The following is a 22,339-nucleotide window of genomic DNA, read 5'->3' on the forward strand; positions in this document are numbered from 1 at the left end:
CATAGATTTAAGGCAGAAGACCAAAGGCGACACAAGGAGAAACGTTTTTACGCAGTGAGTGGTTAGGATCTGAAATGCACTGTCTGAAAGGGTGGTGGAGGCAGACTCAATCGTGACTTACAAAAGGGAATCGGATAAGTATCAGAAAGAAACTATTTGAAGGGTAAAGGGCGGGGGAGTGGGACAGGCTGAGGTGCTCTTGCAGAGAGCTGGCATGGACTTGACGGGCCGAATGGCCTCCTGTGCTGTAACATTCTGTGATTGGGTGACTTGGAGGTGATGGTGTTTCCATAACCTTGCTGCACTTGTCCTTGGTGGTGGAAGCCGCGGGGCTGCCAGGCTCAGTGAACTGCCGCAGAGCCTCCTGTTGGGGACACTTGCTGCAGCCTGTGTACCAGTGGTGGTAGAGCTGGATATTGAGAACGTCCAAAGTAGTAAACCTAGGCAACAATTTTTAATACAAAGGTGATGGAATTGTGGAACAAATAACTAGCAAGGAGTGAGAATAGAAACCAACTGGAGTATTGTGTCCAATTCTGGGCACCACACTTTAGGAAGGACGTGAAGGCCTTAGGGTGCAGAATGGATTTACTGGAACGGTCCCAGGGATGAGGAACTTCAGTTACGTGGAGAGACTGGAGAAGCTGGGGTTGTTCTCCTTAGAGCAGAGAAGGTTAAGAGGAGATTTAATGGAGGTGTTCAAAATTATGAGGAGTTTTGATGGAGTAACTAAGGGGAAAATTTCCAGTGGCAGGAGGGTCGGTAACCACAGGACACAGATTTAAAATAATTTGCAAAAAACCAGATAGCTGGCACAGGCACAACGGGCTGAATGGCCTCCTTCTGTGCTGTAAGTTTCTACGATTCTAACAAACTGCTCTTCTATTTCAGCTGCAGCATTTGTACAAAGAAACAGATGAAAGCATTCATCGTTCCTGCTTCCCACTTCTGATGGTAGGCTATGCTTGCAACAAGCTGTAACTGTAACTCCCTTCTGTCCTTAACAACCTTGTTTACATTAATTAATCTTAATTGCTGCAAAATTTATTATCAAAAACAGTGAAAATGATCCATGCACAAATGTGTGCAGGGCCACTGATGCGAGGACACACCGTTGTATTGGAGGATCGATGATTATTTCAGTTCCTCCATCCCTCAGTGCAAAAGACTCGAGTTTAGCACGAGTGTCAGCTTATGAATTAAACTCAATAAACCAGACCCTTAGGTCTCAGTGAGGCTGCATTGTGTGACCTGGATTCAGAGCGGATCGCTTCTGCTCTTCGTTTCCATCGCCAATTTCCTCCCTCTTAATTGCTCTCGGGTTGTGGGCGATGCTGGCAAAGCTACAATTATTGGCCATCACTAATTGCCCTGCGATGGTGGTGATGGACCGTTGCTGTTCATGTGCTGATGGTGCTCCCACAATGGTGTTGGGTAGCATTTTAACCCAGTAATGATTAAAGAACAGCTTTATATGTACAGTTCAGGATGGTGTTCCCAAGTTGCTGCAGTGCATCGTGTACATTGTATATGTTGTGTTGGATATAGATACCAGGGGCAGGGAAGCTGATTAAGTGGGCTGCTTTGTCCTCGATGGTTAGGCTTCTCTGCTGCTACTGTGGCTGCACCCTTCAAGGTGCTTGGTGAGTATTCCATCACACTCCTGACTTGAGTTGTGTAAATGGTCGAGAGGCTTTGAAGAGTCAGGCACTAAGCCAGTCATTGCAGAGTACCCAATGTTTGCGCTGCCCTTGTAGCCATGGTCCAATTCAGCTTCTGGCCAATGGTGGACCTTTTCTTGTTGTAGATGATCTCCTGGCACTCGTGCGCCGTGAATGCTGCCTCCAACTTGTCAGCCCTAAAGCTACCCACTCTCGGCTTGGCTTTGGGTACTGGTCTCTGGTAAATTGCTGACGAGACTGTTTTTCACGCGAGCCGAGCAAGGAGTGTCAGTAGGATACGGAACAGCAGAAGCTCATCGGCTGAATCCGGCCTCGTCCCCCCCGAATCCGGCCCTGTCCTCCCCCCACCCCCCGAATCCTCCCCCCCCCGAATCCAGCCCTGTCCTCCCCCGAATCCGGCCCTGTCCCCCCCGAATCCAGCCCCGTCCTCCCCCCACCCCCCAAATCCGGCCCCGTCCTCCCCCCCCCCCCCCGAATCCGGCCTCATTTCCCCCCCCCCCCCCCACAAATCCTGCCCCGTCCCGTCCGTCTCCCCCCCCCGAATCCTGCCCCATCCCGTCCCGTTCGTCCGTCCCCCCCGAATCTGGCCTCGTCCCTCGCCCAAATCACGAACCCACAGCCTCACAACTCTGTGTGAAGAGGTTTCTCTTTCCCTGTATTCCAAATCTCTTACATTTAATCTTGTGTCTCTGGCCCGCGATCTAGACCCTCAATGACTGGAAACAGCCTGCTTCGCACTACCCTGTCCTATCCTTTCATAATTTTAAACACTTCTATTATATCGCCCCATAATCTGCATTGTGCTAATGAAAAAAGTCCCAATTCTCAAGTTTCTTTGTATTTGTGGAAACTTACTGACTCATAAGAACATAAGAATTAGGAACAGGAGTAGGCCATCTAGCCCCTCGAGCCTGCTCCACCATTCAACAAGATCATGGCTGATCTGGCCGTGGACTCAGCTCCACTTCCCCGCCCGCTCAACATAACCCGCCCTCTCCCCTCGAATCTTGTAGATTGACTTTGATGCGTTTCTTTTAAAATGCTCTCCTGTATTTTCACTACTGCTGGTAAGACTTGTGTCTAATGTCCTTGATTCAAGTCTCAATCTTGTTTGAGCCCAGGGTTATGCTGGTTCTCGGGTATTTGTGACCCACAGTGTGTCGTCTGCTGGCCTCTTACCACTTTAAATACTTGGTGCAGCTCTGAACTGCCAGCCTGTAGTGCCTGTTCTGTCGCTTCACTCCTCTGAACATTTATCGGTTACTGCATCGCTGAATCAGCTGCAGGTGTGATGGCTCACTGCCTGGATGAAGGGACCGTGCACAGTATCACTGTGGAAGAGTTCAATGGCAAGGATTGGGAGAAGAGCATGAAGGAGCACGAGACCATACAGAGTTTGTCTAAGTAATGATTTGAGCTGCTTGACATAAACCTGAATGGTGTGACTTTTACCCAGATCTTCGAGCGCATGTACCACTCCTGCCTCTGGGCCTGGCTTCCGAGGTTACTGGCAGGATGACTGAAACCCAGAATAAATGGCGAGGTCACTGCAGCTATATCGTCCCACAAACCATATTTTGTGCGTACATACAACTCCCTATACTGGATAACAGTTTGACAGAAACACACACAATCTGACTAATTTACAATGCTGTAAACTTGGAAGTGTGACCATTGCCAAGATTTTTAAAAACACAGGAAAGGTTGAGAAGTTGTGCTGCTTTCTTGTTATCCCAGCTAAACACGAGTTTTGGGCGGGGGGGGGGTGGTTACTGCTAACGTAACATGCAGCAGAGACTCTATAAAGGACATATATGGCTGAAACAGTGTTAGAACAAGGGTGGTCCATAAAGCTGATTCCCTGTTGCTAGAAGGCATGAGCCTCAGGAACAAAGGGGTCTCTGTGAAATTGTGGGCAGATCATTCGACTGTCCGACTGTAGCCGATGGAATGCTGTGTGCAGCGGGAGAGGTGTTGCATTCCTAAGCACCTTGGCCCTGGTTTTGCTCCAGTGTATTTTTCTACTTTCCTGAAACTATGATGATGAAAGGGTCAGGTTTAGTTGGGGTTATTAATACAGTAAACAATTCACACCGCCACTTTGTTTAAGCTTTTCCCTGTGACACTGATTGATGTGTAACACACAAATCTTTAAACATAATGAAGCTGCGGGCACTATCCTGCTGGCAAGGCTGGGCTAAAATCACAATGTTAATGACAGTGATTATTGGTGCTCTGCCACTAGGCGGCAGGCCACCAGGCTGAGGCCCGACAATAATCCACTGTTTGCTGCAATACTTTGCAAACTGCTTTGCCACTTCGGCATCAGCATCCAGCCCCATCCCCATGGATCATGGCTGGAGTATGTTACAGCTAAAGGTCACTCACCCTCTCCGGAATTAGGGAACAGCCCAGTCACAGTATTACAGAAAACACATCTCAGAAAAGATTCATGCAGTTTATGTAAGGCCAGCTCGCCACAGCTTCTGTACATTTGCTCACTATTTGCTGCTCCTTAGCTTCAGTTCAGTTCGGAACAAGATTGTTTATTATTCAGATACAAAGAATTCAGATCAATGAACCAAACACGAGTGAGAACACAATGATAGAACCCCAACAATCTAACCTCTGGCACCATGATTTTAGTTACCTTTACATTTCTATATAATTCTATGAAAGGTTTATTAATACATTTTAACCCAATCTCTAATCAGATTCCCAGGCAGCATCATTCTCTAAAAACTATCTCCAGCAGCTTGATGAATGAATGGGACACAACAAAGAGAATTTTCCTCATCATATTCAGTGTGAAATTAAATGGAAAGTGTTTATAAACATGTAACGAGATAGATACAGGTAGAGGTGACGGAACCACAGCACCTGGCTTCGGTGACAGTACATGGCTTCCTGCAAAAACAAAAAACAGCAACTATTAATCTGTACCAAGAGATCACAACACTCCGAAAGGTCACAGAGTCCGCATCAAACACGACTGAAATTCCACCATGGGAGTATCACGAACACTAGGCTCACGACCATCTTCCCAGGGCAACGATTGCAGCCTTGCCAGATACAGAGTAAAGCTCCCTCTGCACAGTCCCATCAAACACTCCCAGGGCAGGTACAGGGGTTAGATACAGAGTAAAGCTCCCTCTACACTGTCCCATCAAACACTCCCAGGGTAGGTATAGCACGAGGCTAGATAGAGAGTAAAGCTCCCTCTACACTGTCCCATCAAACACTCCCAGGGCAGGTACAGGGGGTTAGATACAGAGTAACGCTCCCTCTACACTTTTCCATGGGAATTAAAATAACACTGTTCTCCCTAACTGTGTTACTGCCGATGATGATGATTCAGTTTGTGTGAAGAACACATACTTTTTAGTGACTCCAGAAAACTACTGTGCCATTTTAGAGCAAACAACAAAAAACTGGAGTTCGGAATCTCTAAGGCTTCCTGTGGGATTGTGTACAGCCAACATCACAGCATATATGGAAATTCCCACAGTGGGCGGGTTAGAGACAGAGGCACTTTGTAAATAAATAGCACTGGAAGTTAGAAATACAGACGTACTGTCAGAGCCCAGTTATTGTTTGAACCCAGTTCCTGATCCTCAGGCCTAATATTTAGGACTTGTTTCGAATCATAGAATGGTTACAGCACAGAAGGAGGCCATCGGCCCTTCGAGCCCGTGCCGGCTCTCTGAAAGAGCACCTCAGCCAGTCCCACCCCCGCCCTTTCCCCGTAGCCCTGCACATTGTTTTGCTTTTGGTACTTATCCAATTCCCTTTTGAAAGCCACAATTGAGTCTGTCTCCTCCGCCCTCTGAGGCCGTGAATTCCAGATCCTAACCACTCGCCGCGTAAGTTTTTCCTTGTGTCGCCTTTGGTTCTAATGCTAATCACCTTAAATCTGTGTCCTCTGGTTCTTGACCCTTCCACCAATGGGAACAGTTTCTCTCTGTCCAGACTCCTCATGATTTTGAACACCTCGATCAAATTTCCTCACAACTTTCTCTGCTCCAAGGAGAACAACCCCAGCTTCTCCAGTCTATCCCCGTAACTGAAGTCCCTCATCCCTGGAACCATTCTCGTCAATCTTTTCTGCACCCTCTCTAAGGCCTTCACATCCTTCCTAAAGTGTGGTGCCCAGAGTTGGACACAATACTCCAGTTGGGGTTGAACCCGTGTTTTATACAGGTTCATCATAACCTCCTTGCTTTTGTACTCTATGCCTCTATTTATGAAGCTCAGCATCCTGTATGCTTTTTTAACCACTTTCTCAATCCTCAACTATTTGTGCACATATACCCCCAGGTCTCTCTGTTCCTGCAGCCCCTTTAGGATTGTACCCTTGAGTTTATATTGTCTCTCCTCATTCTTCCTACCAAAATGTATCACTTCGCACTTTTCTGTGTTAAATTTCATCTGGCCCGTGCCCGCCCATCCCACCAGCCTGTCTGTGTCCTCTTGAAGTCTATCCCACTCCTGCTCACTGTTCACTATACTTCCAAGTTTTGAGTCATCTGCAGATTTTGAAATTGTGCCCTGTACACCCAACTCTAAGTCATTAATATATATCAGGAAAAGCAGTGGTCCCAGTACCGACCCCTGGGGAACACCACTGTATACCTTCCTCCAGTCCGAGAAACAACCGTTCACCACTACTCTCTGTTTCCTGTCAGAGTCAATTCTGTATCCATGCTGCCGCTGCCGCTGTCCCTTTTATTCCACGGGCTTCAACTTTTCTGGCAAGCCGATTATGTAGCACTTTATCAAACACCGTTTGGAAGTCCATGTACTCTACCGCATTACTCTCATCAACTCTCTCTGTTACCTCATCAATAAACTCAATCAAGTTAGTTAAACATGATTTGCCTTTAACAAATTCGGGCTGGCTTTCCTTAATTAATCCACACTTGTCCAAGTGACTGTTAATTTTGTCCCTGATTATCATTTCTAAAAGCTTCCCCATGACCCAGGTTAAACTGACTGAGGCGAAACCAGTTGGGAACATGGTGATAAAACAGTGCACATTTACCCTGGCCTGGTGATACTCCCGACTGTTCAATATATACATGACATGGTGGGGCCTGAGCCAGCTGATCGGCAGGTCCAGGATGGAGATATACTTCCGCAGAATGTTTGTGGATTGGAGTACAAGAGCCTGGCAGCCTGGAGAGAAGCATAAATAATCCAAATAAATGGTGAGTACAGACGGGCGGAGCGAGGGATTGCTCTGCTCAGAGGGTCTCGTTTGTGGCCCTGGTTTCCGCACACTGGGCTCATCCTTGGTCAGGGCGAGAGCTGGCTACAGACTGTCCAGCTCTGCTGATGTCAACAATGTCAGTGATTTGTGGACTCGGGCTCTTTGGCACTCTCCTGAGCTCCAGTGTGATGCTGAACCAAACAACAGTCGGAGCCTTCAGGGAGGAAACTGGTAACAAAGTCTCCTTCTCCCCCAAAACACACCTCGAGAAATAAATCCCACTCAAAAGCTGTGGCTGTATGTATGCAGTATGGTAGAAACCCTGGTTTTATTCTGATTGATATGGTATTATGGGTTATACAGTTAACTGCAACAAATCAGACTGGAAAATCGCAACAACAGAAACTTGCCAGGAAAATTTTCGTCTGACTTCACCTTTAGTTTAAAACTCCTGAAATGTAGGAGATGGGAGAGGCGATTAGGAGCAGCAAAGTCTAGGGTCAGGACCTCGGGATTGGTCCCCTGGTAAACTCGCAGTAACCTTTTGGGCAGGGAGTACATTGATACATTGCTTGTGGTTTATATCAATGAGTGACCTTCACTGACTTAGAATCCCAGTGCTGCTGCAATGTGAGTGTTGTAGCTAGTCTCAGATTATACAGCTACATTCCTGCCATCGCTTCAGAGGTTCCACTCAACAGTTACTGCTTTGGTCTGGGAATATTCTAACATAACACAAACATTTTATAAATGAAGTAAAAATAATTTGGCAGTGTGCTCTCAAGAAGGTGGTCACTGATTACTCACTGAGCCAAGGCACCAATGGCAACGGTACAAGAATTATGAGACATTGAATAAGGCGGACAGCTGATGTTTCATTGAAGTCCCACTTTGATGGATGTACAAGATAACATTTCTCTTACCATTGGGCAGTTTCCTCTCTGAGTAAAGCTTCCTGTGAACATACAACAGAGACATTCAAATCAGACTATTCAGTGCATCAGGTCTGTGCTCGCGCTCTGAAACAGCAGTCCATTTAGTCCCATTCTCCAGACTTTGAGATACAGCAACACTTGCCCAACAGTGCTACTTTTACACACAAAGGGCAGTGGGAATCTGGAACTCGCTACCCCAAAAGGCAGTGGATGCTGGGGGGGCAACTGAAATTTTCAAGATGGAGATGGATGGGTTTTTGTTGGGTCAGGGTATCAAGGGATGTGGAGCAAAGGTGGATAATTGGGGTTGAGGTACAGATCAACCATGAACTGATTGAATGGCAGAACAGACTCGAGGGTTGAATGGCCTGCTCCTGTTCCTATGTTCAGTCAATTTTGCTCTCAGCTGTTATGATGTAATTGCAAGCTCCTCCCATCCCCGAACTCTTGTTTTGCAGCTGAGTGTAGGCAATTAACTTGCGTTACTCATTCCTGTTTTTCTTGTGTCAATTGGACAATTTGCCATCTTACTATTAAGTGTAAAGCACAGAGATAAATCACAATAAGGAAGCTGGATTATTTCCTTTGGAAAAGAAGATATTTTGAGGGGGCTCGACGAAAGTTTTCAAGTTCATGAAAAATCTTTAGACGATAAAGAGACTGTTCTGCTGGTTAGGACAATCAGTAAGAACATGAGAATTAGGAGCAGGAATAGGCCATTTGGTCCCTCGAGCCTGCTCTATCATTCAATAAGATCATGGCTCATTTTCTACTTTGCTTTTATCTTTTACTTTACTTTTATACTTCATCTTTCTACTCCACTTTCCTGCACTGTCCCCATATCCCTTGATTCTGGTGTATAAATTATTAGGGGCCGAGATAGAGTGGGTAGAAACATAGAAATTTACAGCGCAGAAGGAGGCCATTCCGGTCCATCGTGTCCGCGCCGGCCGACAAAGAGCCGCACGGCCCTCGGTCAGCAGCCCTGAAGGTTACATATAAACCTATGAACAATAACGGAAAGGCAAACAGCACCCAGCCCAACCAATCCGCCTCACACAACTGCGACACCCCTTATATTAAAACATTCTACATTCCACCCCAACCGGAGCCATGTGATCTTCTGGGAGAGACAAAAAACAGATAAAAACCCAGACCAATTTAGGGAGAAAAAATCTGGGACAATTCCTCTCTGACCCATCCAGGCGATCGACACTAGTCCAGGAGATCACCCTGGCCTTTTTCTATTCCCTGCAGTACTTACCATTATATCTGCTCCATCCAACAAAAGGTCATCCGGTCTAATCCCAATTACCAGTTCTAGGTCTGTAACCCTGCAGTTTACGGCACTTTAAGTTCCCATCCAACCATCTCTTAAAAGTGGTGAGGGTTTCTGCATCCACCACTCTTCCAGGCAGCGAATTCCAGATCCCCACCACCCTCTGTGTAAAGAAGCCCCCCCCCTCAAATCCCCTCTAAACCTTTCACCAACCGCCTTAAAACTATGTCCCTTCGTAATAAATCCCTCCACTAATGGAAATAGACCCTTACTATCCACTATGTCCAGGCCCCTCAATATTTTGCACACCTCAATGAGGTCTCCTCTCAACCTCCTCTGTTCCAATTAGAACAAACCCAGCCTATCCAATCTGTCCTCATAACTAAGATTCTCCATTCCAGGCAACATCCTAGTAAATCTCCTCTGCACCCTCTCTAGTGCAATCACGTCCTTCCTATAATACAACCACCAGAACTGTACACAGTATTCCAGCTGTGGCCTAACCAAAGTATTATACAATTTAAGCATAACCTCCCTGCTCTTATATTCTATGTCTCGGCCAATAAAGGCAAGCATTCCGTATGCCTTCTTAACCACCTTATCCACCTGGCCTGCTACTTTCAGGGATCTGTGGACAAGCACTCCAAGGTCCCTTTGTTCATCTACACTATTAGCCCTCCCAAAGTGCATCACCTCACACTTCTCTGAATTAAATTCCATTTGCCACTGCTCTGCCCACCTGACCAGTAGATTGATATCCTCCTGCAGCCCATGACTTTCCTCTTCATTATCAACCACACAGCCAATTTTAGTGCTGTCTGCAAACTTCTTAATCATACTCCCTATATTCAAATCTAAAACACTGATATATATCACAAAAAGCAAGGGTCCCAGTACTGAGCCCTGCGGAACCCCACTCGAAATATCCTTCCAGTCACAAAAACATCCATCAATTGTTACCCTTTGCTTCCTACCTCCAAGCCAATTTTGGATCCAACTTGCTACTTTGCCCTGTATCACATGGGCTTTAACCTTCATGACCAGTCTACCATGTGGGACCTTATCAAAAGCTTTGCTCAAGTCCATATATACTACATCGTACGCACTACCCTCATCGACCCTCTTCGTTACCTCCTCAAAAAATTCAATCAGGTTAGTCAGACACGATCTTCCCTTAACTGTCTGTCCCGAGTTAATCCTTACCTTTCCAAATGCAGATTTATCCTGTCTTTCAGGATTTTTCCCAATAATTTTCCCACCACTGAGGTTAGGCTGACAGGCCTGTAATTACTCGGCCGATCCCTTTCTCCTTTCTTAAACAAGGGTACTACATTAGCAGTCCTCCAATCCTCCGGCACCATGCCCAGATCCAAAGAGGACTGGAAAATGATGGTCAAGGCCTCTGCTATTTCCTCTTTTACTTCGCTCAATAGCCTGGGATGCATTTCATTCGGGCCTGGGGACTTATCTACTTTCAAAGCTGCTAAACCCCTTAATACTTCCTCTCTCACTATATTTATTTCATCCAGAATATCACACTCCCCCTCGATAGCATTGCCCTTTCCTTTGTGAAAACAGATACAAAGTATTCGTTAAGAACCCTCCCAACATCTTCCGCCTCCACATAAAGATTACCCTCATGGTCTCTAATAGGCCCTACCCTTTCTTTAGTTATCCTCTTACTCTTATAATATTTATAGAACATCTTAGGGTTTTCCTTAATTTTACTGGCCAAGAATTTCTCGTGCTCTCTCTTAGCATTCCTAATATCCTTTTTAATTTTTCCTCTTAACTTACTATATTCCTCTAAAGATTCTATAGTATTTAGATATAGGACACAATAGTCCCTTTTTTCTTAATCCTCTCCTGTAAGTCCCTAGACATCCAGGGGGGCTCTAGAATTATTTTTCCCAGCCTTTTTCTTTAAGGGCACATGTTTGGCCTGAGCCTTCCGGATCTCCTCCTTCAATGCCTCCCACTGTTCTGACACTGATTTACCCACAAGTAGCTGTTTCCAGTCCACTATGGTCAAATCACTCCTTAACTTAGCAAAATTAGTTTTTTCCCAATTCGGAACTTTTATTCCAGGCCTATTCTTGTCCTTATCCATAACCAACTTGAATCTGACTGAATTATGGTCACTGGCACCCAAGTGCTCTCCCACTAATACCCCTTCAACCTGCCCAGCTTCATTCTCCAAAACTAAATCCAGAACCACCCCCTCTCGTGTCGGGCTTGGTACATACTGACTAAAAAAGTTTTCTTGAATGCATTTCAAGAATTCCGCACCCTCTATACCCTTCACGCTAAATTTGTCCCAATCAATATTTGGATAGTTAAAATCCCCTACTATTACTACTCTATGGTTTTTAGACTTCACAGCAATTTGCCAACATATTTCCTCCTCTATCTCCCTCCCACTATTTGGGGTCTATAATACACGCCCAGCAGTGTGATCGCCCCTTTTTTAATTTTCAATTCGACCCATATGGCCTCATTTGATGATCCCTAACTATAGAATCCCCTATCACTAGAGCTCTTTTGGAAGGAGCTATTTTCCTTAGCAGAGAGGTCAACAACCAGGGAGCATAGATTTAAGTAGTTGGTAGAGGGGATTTGAGGGGAAATCTTTTCACCCAGAGGGTGGTGGGGGTCTGGAACTCACTGCCTGAAAGAGTGGTAGAGGCAGAAACCCTCACCACATTTAAAAACTACTTGGACGTGCACCTGAAGTGCCGTAACCTGCAGGGCTACGGACCCAGAGGTGGAAAGTGGGATTAGGCTGGATGGCTTTTTGTCAGACGTGATGGGCTAAATGGCCTCCTTCTGTGTGATAAATTTCTATGATTTTCTGATCAACCGCACTTCTCTCATGCGCCCTCGCTGATACTTCATCAAAGAACTCGATCAAGTTAATCAAACACGATTTGCTTTTAACAAATTCGTGCTGGCTGTCATTTATTAACCACTATTTTTTCAAGCGACATTTATTTGTCTGTGGAAGTTTCCCCAGCACCAACGTTATGCTGACTGGCCTATAGTTGCCGGGTTTCTCCCATTCCCTGTTTTTAAACAGGGGTGTAACATTTCCAACCCACCAGTCCTCTGTCACCACCCCATATCCAAAGAGGATTGGAAGATTGTGGTCAGAGCCTCTGCAATTTTCACTCATACTTCCCGCAGCAACCTAGGATGTACCCCATCCGGGTGACTTTTGTACTTTGAGCACTGCCAACCTTTTAAGTACCTCCTCTTTATCTATTTTTATCGTATTCAATTTCTTGACTCCTCCTTTACTGTAGGCATTAGGACCAGTTCTGGGGCAGGAGGGACCTGCTCTTTTGTGAAGACAGGTGGGGAGTACTCATACCTCAGCCATGCCCTCCGCCTCCACAAGATGATCTCCTTTTTGGTCCCTAATTGCCCCCCCCCCCCTCCCCCCACCTTCCTTTGACGACCCTTTTACTATTTGTATTTATAAAAGACTTTTGGGTTCCCTTTTATGTTAATCTATTCTCAGACATTCTCTTAGCCCCTCTTATTTCCTTTATTCAGATCTCCTCTGCACTTTGTCTTCAGCTTGGTTCGATACTGTATTTTGAGCCCGACATTTGTTACAAGCACGTTTTTTCTGTTTGAGTTTAATCTCTATGATTACTGCAAAAGATAAAAGTTCACAGAGTTGGGAGTAATATATTAGTATGGATAGAGGATTGGCTAACTAACAGTAAACAGAGGGTTGGGATAAACGGTTCATTCTCTGGTTGGCAACCAGTAACTAGTGCGGTGACGCAGGGATCAGTGCTGGGACCCCAACTATTTACAATCTATATTAATGACTTGGAAGAAGGGACTGAGTGTAACGTAGCAAAGTTTGCTGACAATACAAAAATGGGAGGAAAAGCAATGTGTGAGGAGGACACAAAAAATCTGCAAAAGGACATAGACAGGGTAAGTGAGTGGGCAAAAATTTGGCAGATGGAGTATAATGTTGGAAAGTGTGAGGTCATGCACTTTGGCAGAAAAAATCAAAGAGCAAGTTATTATTTAAATGGAGAAAGATTGCAAAGTGCCGCAGCACAGCGGGACCTGGGGGCACTTGTGCATGAAACACAAAAGGATAGTATGCAGGTACGGCAAGTGATCAGGAAGGCCAATGGAATCTTGGCCTTTATTGCAAAGGGGATGGAGTATAGAGGCAGGAAAGTCTTGTTAAAGCTATATAAGGTATTGGTGAGGCCACACCTGGAATACTGCATGCAGTTTTGGTTTCCATATTTAAAGAAAGGATATACTTGCTTGGGAGGCAGTTCAGAGAAGGTTCACTAGGCTGATTCCGGGGATGAGGGGGTTGACTTATGAGGAAAGGTTGAGTAGGCTGGGCCTCTACTCATTGGAATTCAGAAGAATGAGAGGTGATCTATTTGAAACATATAAGATTATGAGCGGGCTTGACAAGGTGGATGCAGAGAGGATGTTTCCACTGATGGGGGAGACTAGAACTAGGGGGCATGATCTTAGAATAAGGGGCCGCCCATTTAAAACTGAGATGAGGAGAAATTTCTTCTCTCAGAGGGTTGTAAATCTGTGGAATTTGCTGCCTCAGAGAGCTGTGGAAACCAGGACATTGAATAAATTTAAGACAGAAATAGACAGTTTCTTAAACGATAAGGGGTTAAGGGGAGCGGGCAGGGAGGTGGACCTGAGTCCATGATCGGATCAGCCATGATCGTATTAAATGGCGGAGCAGGCTTGAGGGGCCATATGGCCTACTCCTGCTCCTATTTTTTATGTTTTTATGTTCTATGGGCGAGAAATTGGTTAAAGGTCGCCATCGCCGGTTTACTGCCCAAAAAACTGCTAAGATTCTGCAATTAATGCCAGCGGAAAATTGATCAAAAAGTAGAAAATAAAAACGCCCGCTGGAAAAAATGGGCGTTGCCTGTGGATTCTCGGCAATAAACGCGATCCTGGTCAAATTAAGTCCGAGGTTAGAGTCGGGCCTAGGGAGGGGGAAAAACACGAAAAATATGTTTTCAAAATATAAAATAAAACATTGGAAAACATTCACAGGACCCTTTTCCACTGAATTGCTGCAAAATAATTTTTAAAAACCGTTCACTTACCTTTTTTTGCAGGATTCCATACCTACCGTCCATCGAAAGGCTGCTCCGGCTGGGCGTATTCTTTTCCCCAAGAAGTACGGATCACCGCTTCTACCGAACTCGGGTGGGAGCGGCTTTCCCAGCGTTGCATGCTGGCGGGCTCCTCAGCGATATTTCAAAACCGCCGGTGTATGGCTTTGATGAAATTCTCACCGATGAAACGCCGCCCAAAACAAGGAAATACCACGCTGATGAAATTCAGGCCCTATATGTTTAGTCATCCAGAGACTCTAGCTTTGGATACCCTTCTTTTCCGCCTCGTGTCTATTCTGTGCCTGAACTATAACAGCTTGCATTTATATAGCACCTTTAACGCAGTGAAACGTCCCAAGGTGCTTTACAGGAGTATTATGAGACAAAAATGTGACACCAAGGCTGTGGATGAACAGGGACACCGAGGAGTTCAAATACATCAGCCCTGAAATTCGGGTCGGAGGCTTCCTTCGGACGAACACCTCCGACCAGAGAATTTTTTGTGAATGTACCTGATGGTCCCAGAGGCGCCTTAGATTGCTGTGGGAGGCCTTCTCTTCCCGCGCATCAGAGCACGTCCACATCTTCCAGGTACATATGGAGAAGCTGGAGTCACGTGGGCCTGGACAACCAATCACGGTATTCTCATCGATAGCAATGGGAACTCCATATCTCCGAGTTCTCATTGCCATCAATGAGAGAAAACCCCAAAAGACCCAAACACAACACATCAGGTGAGTGGGCAAATGCATGGCAGATGCAGTATAATGTGGATAAATGTGAGGTTATCCATTTTGGTGGCAAAAACACGAAGGCAGAATATTATCTGAATGGCAGCAGATCGGAAAAGGGGAGGTGCAATGAGACCATTGAAGGTTGGCATGCAGGTACAGCAGGCGGTGAAGGCGGCAAATGGTATGTTGGCTTTCATAGCTCGGGGATTTGAGTATAGGAGCAGGGAGGTCTTACTGCAGTTGTACAGGGCCTTAGTGAGGCCTCACCTGGAATATTGTGCTCAGTTTTGGTCTCCTAATCTGACGTTCTTGCTATTGAGGGAGTACAGCGAAGGTTCACCAGACTAATTCCAGGGATGGCAGGACTGTCATTTGAGGAGAGACTGGATCAATTGGGCCTTTATTCACTGGAGCTTAGAAGTATGAAAGAGGATCTCATAGAAACGTATAGGATTCTGACGGGACTGGATAGGTTAGATGTGGTAAAAGAATGTTCCCGATGTTGGGGAAGTCCAGAACCAGGGGACATAGTCTTAGGATAAGAGGTAAGCCATTTAGGACTGAGATGAGAAGAATCTTCTTCACTCAGAGAGTTGTTAACCTGTGGAATTCCCTGCCGCAGAGAGTTGTTGATGCCAGTTCACTGGATAAATTCAAGAGGGAGTTAGATATGGCCCTTACGGCTAAAGGGATCAAGGGGTATGGAGAGAAAGCAGGAAAGGGGTACTGAGGGAATGATCAGCCATGATCTTATTGAATGGAGGTGCAGGCTCGAAGGGCCGAATGGCCTACTCCTGCACCTATTTTCTATGTTTCTATTACACATCACCCAGTCTAGGATGGCCAGCTCTCTATTTGGTTCCTTGACATATTGGTCCAGAAAACCATCCCTAATAAACTTCAGGAAATCCTCCTCCATCGTATTGCTACCAGTTTGGTTAGCCCAATCTATATGTCGATTAAAGTCGCCCATGATAACTGCCTGATCATTTCCTGAAAGTGAGAGTCCAGGGAGATAAAACCATAAAAAGGCCAACAGAACTTTGGCTTTAATAAATAAGGGCATCGAATACAAGAATAAAACCATAATGATGATTTAAATAAAATTAGTTAGGCCACAGTTCAGATACTGTCTGCCTTTACTCCATATCCCTTGATAGCCTTGCCTAACAACATTTTCAATTCACCCAGAATGCAGAATCTTGTTGGGAAGAGAGCTGCCAATTTCCACTGGAGCAGAGAAGGGCAAGACATTTAATAGAGTTTTTATTAAATTATGAAGAGATTTCATGGAGAATGGGGAAAGACTATTTACTCTGGTTGGGAGGTCAGTGACAAGGGGTCATTCATTTAAAATTCTCTCAGAGAGCGAGGGGAGAGGTTCAGAGAACTGTCAGAAACACAGAGGGCTGTTGGAGCAGAGAATGTGTGGCTGCACAGAGTGATCGAGGCAGAGACAAAAAATTAGATATGTATTTGAAGCAGAGGAAGATACAGGGCTATAGGGAGAGAGCGGGGTTGGTTTGGGATTGATACAGGGCTATGGGGAGAGAGCAGGGCAGTGGGATTAATTTAGGGATTGATGCAGGGCTATGGGGAGAGAGCGGGGCAGTGGGATTAGTTTGGGGATTGATACAGGGTTATGGGGAGAGAGCGGGGCAGTGGGATTAGTTTGGGATTGATACAGGGCTATGGGGAGAGAATAGGGCAGTGGGATTAGTTTGGGATTGATACAGGGCTATGGGGAGAGAGAGGAGCAGTGGGATTAGTTTGGGATTGATACAGCACTATGGGGAGAGAGCGGGGCAGTGGGATTAGTTTGGGATTGATACAGGGCTATGGGGAGAGAGAGGGGCAGTGGGATTAGTTTGGGATTGATACAGCGCTATGGGGAGAGAGGGGCGGTGGGATTAGTTTGGGATTGATACAGGACTATGGGGAGAGAGCGGGGCAGTGGGATTAGTTTGGGATTGATACAGGACTATGGGGAGAGAGCGGGGCAGTGGGATTAGTTTGGGATTGATACAGGGCTATGGGGAGAGAATAGGGCAGTGGGATTAGTTTGGGATTGATACAGGGCTATGGGGAGAGAATAGGGCAGTGGGATTAATTTGGGATTGATACAGGACTATGGGGAGAGAGCGGGGCAGTGGGATTAGCTTTGGATTGCTCTAGCTGAGAACCAGCAGTGTCATGATGGGTTAATGGCCTTTATCTGTAATGTAAACATATGGTTGGATCATTGACAGGTTTTACCAGTCCCAACTTCAAGGATGCATGTGGTTAAAAAGTTTACTGACATTCCACATTAAGACATACATCACATCGCACAGTTGCAATTAGATAATCTAGATTACATAGAAATGATAAATAGAAATAGGTGCTTTAATCCCAATCAGTCCATTTGGTGTTTATGCTCCACATGAGCTTTTGTCCTAATCCTCAACCGCCTCTCGGTTCTGTCCTACCCATTGGGCCCTGACACAGATACAATTTACAATGAATGACAAGCATTAAGTGTGGCTCACCATTAGAATGATACCGCACAGAAGGAGGCCGTTTGGCACATCGTGCCTGTGCCGGTTCTTTGGTAGGCACAAGGGTCGTGAACCAGAGGACACAGATTTAAGGCGATTGGCAGAAGAATCACAGGTGACATGAGGAAAATCGTTTTACACAGAGTGGTTAGGATCTGGAATGCCTGAAAGGGTGGCGGAGGCAGACTCAATCGTGGCTTTCAAAAGGGAATTAGAAAAGTGCCTGAAGGTAAAAGATTTGCAGGGCTACGGGGAAATGACAGGGGAAGTGGGATAACTGAAGTGCTGTTGTAGAGAGTTGGCACGAGCTCGAATGATTCTCGAGCTATCCATTTAGTCCCACTGCCCAGTTCTTTCCTCATAGCCTTGCAAATGTTCCCCCTTTAAGTATTTATTTACTTAATATTCAGTGCCCTTCCAGACCTGTGGATTCACAGAAAGGCAAACATGCATTCTGAAAGCAGTGAAGGGCATCAGGGCTTATTCAGTGAAGGGCCAATCATTTATCAGGGATCAGCAAGGTGATTGATTGGAATTTTTTGGGGGAAAAAGAACGGGCATGATTTTCCTGTGGACCTGGTGATAAAGCTGCAAATGACAGAATCTGTCATTGTATATGGCCATCCATGAGAATGGTTGTCCATTGAAAGGGAACATTGCAAGGCCGCTCCATAGCACAGTGAATGAAGGCAATGGGTAACAGAGCCACACTGACTAGGAAGGTTGTAGGTTCCACCCGCAGTCTGTGCTGAGTTTACTGATCTCGGCCGGGGCAATGGCAGGTGGCCACAGAACCCCAAAACCAGAAAATCAGCTAACGTTCTCATTGGTTGATGCGCAGAAACTCGCTGCTGGGAGGTTTGTGGATGGCGAGGATAGGCAGTGATATCCCTGTGGTTGAATAGCCTGCTGACATGGTGGCTCGCACATGGAGAATGGCCAATGAGAGACTGGAGGATGTCCAGCGCCTGTGGAACAGTAGCTATCACTTGACAGTGATGTGGAGCAGTGACCCCCAGTGATTTACACACCCCCACCCCCTCCGAGCTAAACCATCAGGGAACTGTCATTTAAAGTGAAAAGTGGGCAGTCTGGCAAAGCAGTGAAGGTTTACTCAGTCTCACCTTGCCCACACGTTGACACGGTTGGTCTCACTGTGTTACAAACACACAGGGACCAAGTGGCTGCACCACTATCGTTGCCTTTTCTTTCTGAAGTGATGCCATTCCCTGTTTGATTCTGTTGGTCTCACTGCTCATAATTGGAATCTCTCTTTTCCCATTCAAACTCACGATACTGTCGGTGTCACCAATTCTCAGCAGACACCATCTATCTCCAAAGGCTACAGGTAATCAGGACATTTATGAACTGAATATTTGTGGGTCCCTGGGGAGGGGTGGGGGGTAGAATCTGTTGAGAAGATGAGAGATCAGTATTTACCTGACGGCATAGTAAACAGCGATATGGTTAGCATGTCCACTCACTCCACCTTCATCAAACGTCAACACCTGCAAGAGAAGAATGAAGGTTGAAACACACCACCAGCCCCAGCCACCAGCGTCACAAATAAGGATAAAGAGGACTATCCATAAAAGGCTCCCTCCAAAGTGAAAGATTTTCTGCCATAGTAAGGGCCTTCCCTCCACTAATGACCCTCCCTCCAGTAAGAAGCCCTCCCTCCAGTAAGAGTTGCCATTTTGATGCATATTGCCGAGCCCAGTTTTTAGGGCCAAGGTGCTGAGCGGAATAAGGTTTTAGTGGCCATGATGTTTTGGAATCAATGTGACTGCACAGGTGTTGCCGATATTATGTGGTTTCTTTTGAGTTTATTGCAGTTGGTGATTTCACTGCTTAATATGGAGGAGCTCTTAAAAAAAATCCTGTGTGGATATCAACATTGGCGCCCAGTTAAATGAAAGATGGGGCTTGAATTGCGGCACCGTCTCTTACTATTTGGTGGCCATGTGCATTACTGTCACACCACATGTATCTTAAACGCATTGGGGAAAAGTTCTGACCTCAGTTGTCAATAAAAGTGGTATTCCCAATTTCAATGTATAAGATCAACAAACAAATGGCCAGGTGTGTTTTTGCACACAATGGTGACTGCAGTAAAACTGATAGAGCAGATGGGGGAGCTGTTGAAGGCGACAGCAAGACCTTAGGACAACTAGATCAGACTCACTCAGTGAACAGCAGAGAGTGGGCAGAATGGGGAGCAGGATGTGGGGAGGGAGGGGGAAGAGGAAGGAAATGAAGGGGAAGATGGGCAAAGGGATGAGGAGGGGGGAAGGGAGGAAGGTGAGGAGGGAGCGGGAGGGGTCAAGATGTTTTACAATTACATAAAGAGCAAGAGGATAACTAAGGAAAGAGCAGGGCATATTAGGGATCAACATGGTGATCTATGTGTGGAGGCGGAGGATGTGGGTAAGGTACTAAATGAATACTTGGCGGCTGTTTTTCACCAAACGGGGATGATGCTGACGTTGAAGTTCAGGAGGAAGAGAGTGAAATATTGGACGGGGTAAATATAATGAGAGGAAGTTTTAATGGGTTTAGCATCATTGCAAGGAGATAAATCGTCAGGACCGCATGAAATATATCCGAGGCTATTAAAAGAAGCAAGGGAGGAAATTGCAGACGCTCTGACCACCATTTTTCAATCCTCCCTGACTAAGGGAGTTGTGCCAGAGGATTGGAGAACTGCTAACGTTGTACCATTGTTTAAAAAGAGAGAAAGGGTTAAACTGAGTAATTACAGGCCGGTTAGTTTAACCTCGGTGGTGGGAAAATTATTGGAATCAATTCTGAGGGACAGGATAAACCTTCATTCAAAAAGACACGGATTAATCAAGGATGGTCAGCATGGATTTGTTGAAGGAAGTTCGTGTCTGACTAACTTGATTGAGTTTTTTGAGGAGGTAACAAGGAGGGTTGATGAGGGCAGTGCGTTTAATGTAGTTTACATGGACTTTAGCAAGGCTTTTGACAAGGTCCCACATGGTAGACTGGTCAAAAAAGTAAAAGCCCATGGGATCCAAGGGAGAGTGGCAAATTGGATCCAAAATTGGCTCAGTGGGAGGAAGCCGAGGGTAATGGTTGACGGGTGTTTTACTGACTAGAGGCTGTTCCCAGTGGGGTTCCACAGAGCTCAGTACTCAGTCCCTTGCCCGCGAAGTGATATAGGAAATCTTTTTAGGGGCGGGGGGAGGGGGCGGGGAAGATGGTGGATGCTGTTTGTTTTCGGTTCGATTCACACCATCAGTGAATATTGTGAAGCGCACCAGCTCACGTATAGAAACAACTCCTCCTCAAATCCTTCTACCAACTACTTTAAATCTAAAGCCCCTTGTTATTGACCCCTCTGCTAAGGGAAACAGGTCCTTCCTATCAACTCTATCTAGGTCCCTCATAATTTTATACGCCTCAATTAAATCTCCCCTCAGCCTCCTTTGTTCCAAAGAAAACATTGCTCCATCAAGGCTCTGGTCATTAATAAACCCGCCGTGGAGAATGCAGCTCCCTGAATATTTCTGTGCTAGAACAAGCCTTTCACACAGTGCCCCGTCTCTTCAGTTTACAGTAACACAGAATTATCATTGCAACAACCCAAAAAAACTAGTTAGTGCTCCTCCAATTGAGTGGAGTCTGTAAATTAGCCACAATAAATGAAACACAGCCAACAATCGCTCAGCAAAGGAGGAGGAAATCTGGTGCATTATGTACAGGAGCGGAGAGCCGGGTGCAAAGCTGCAACTTGCCGATCCCAATGACTCGAATGGTGTCCTTATTGCTGGCACCGGCAGGGTCAGTAATATTTCAACTTCCATCAAGCTCAGTTTTTCTTGCTGGTTGGGAAATCGCTCATGTGAGGAACACAATATTCAATAATTAGGATTCAGTTTGTGGTTTCCTCAGCGATATGAAAAATAGCCAACCTCTGCCTATTGATCCTGACCCAAGGGAATGAGTGGCAATGTGCTTGGTACGTCCCTCCCGCTTCAGCTAAAGCAGTTTCTAGTACTGAAGGTTTCACTGGAGCTTCGAAGCAGTAGCACCGTTGTGTGGTACCACGGCTTCCAGGATTCAAACCGGCAGCAAAGAAATGTAGGAGGATCTGGAGGGATGGTCAGTGCCACCCTGCCCAGCTCCGGCCACGAGATGGTCAGTGCCACCCTGCCCAGCTCAACCCTCAGGATGGACAGTGCCAGCCTGCCCAGCTCAGGCTACGGGATGGACAGTGCCAGCCTGCCCAGCTCCGGCCACGGGATGGTCAGTGCCACCCTGCCCAGCTCCGGCCACGGGATGGCAGTGCCAGCCTGCCCAGCTCAACCCTCAGGATGGACAGTGCCAGCCTGCCCAGCTCTGGCCACGGGATGGCAGTGCCAGCCTGTCCAGCTCAACTCTCGAGATGGACAGTGCCAGCCTGCCCAGCTCCGGCCACGGGATGGTCAGTGCCAGCCTGCCCAGTTCAACCCTCGAGATGGACAGTGCCACCCTGCCCAGCTCCGGCCACGGGATGGTCAGTGCCAGCCTGCCCAGCTCCGGCCACGGGATGGCAGTGCCAGCCTGCCCAGCTCAACCCTCAGGATGGACAGTGCCAGCCTGCCCAGCTCCGGCCACGGGATGGACAGTGCCACCTTGACCAGCTCACCCCTCGAGATGGTCAGTGCCACCCTGTCTAGCTCAGGCCACGGGAAGGTCAGTGCCATCCTGCCCAGCACAGGCCTCGGAATAACTGCTTGACCTTTCATGCCCGCGTGCTCTCCCGCCACAGTTACTTCACACTGCATCTCCATACATTGACAGAGGATGATCAGCAGTT

General features: G+C 46.4%; 1 protein-coding gene across 1 annotated transcript in view; it reads right to left on the bottom strand.

Annotated features, from left to right (window-relative positions):
* Positions 1-4,126: 4,126 nt before the first annotated feature.
* pigl (phosphatidylinositol glycan anchor biosynthesis, class L) overlaps positions 4,127-22,339 on the bottom strand; it is a 56,494-nt gene continuing 38,281 nt past the window's right edge. Inside the window, exons 5-8 of the mRNA XM_070857983.1 lie at positions 18,955-19,022; positions 7,815-7,846; positions 6,724-6,857; positions 4,127-4,589 (exon numbers count right to left, since the gene is read on the bottom strand). Coding sequence (XP_070714084.1) covers positions 4,485-4,589; positions 6,724-6,857; positions 7,815-7,846; positions 18,955-19,022 — 339 coding nt within the window. The 3' untranslated portion in view covers positions 4,127-4,484. The remainder of the gene's footprint in view (positions 4,590-6,723; positions 6,858-7,814; positions 7,847-18,954; positions 19,023-22,339) is intronic.

This window comes from Pristiophorus japonicus, chromosome 16, assembly GCF_044704955.1.
Source record: "Pristiophorus japonicus isolate sPriJap1 chromosome 16, sPriJap1.hap1, whole genome shotgun sequence".
In the NCBI taxonomy this organism is placed as follows: Eukaryota; Metazoa; Chordata; class Chondrichthyes; family Pristiophoridae; genus Pristiophorus; species Pristiophorus japonicus.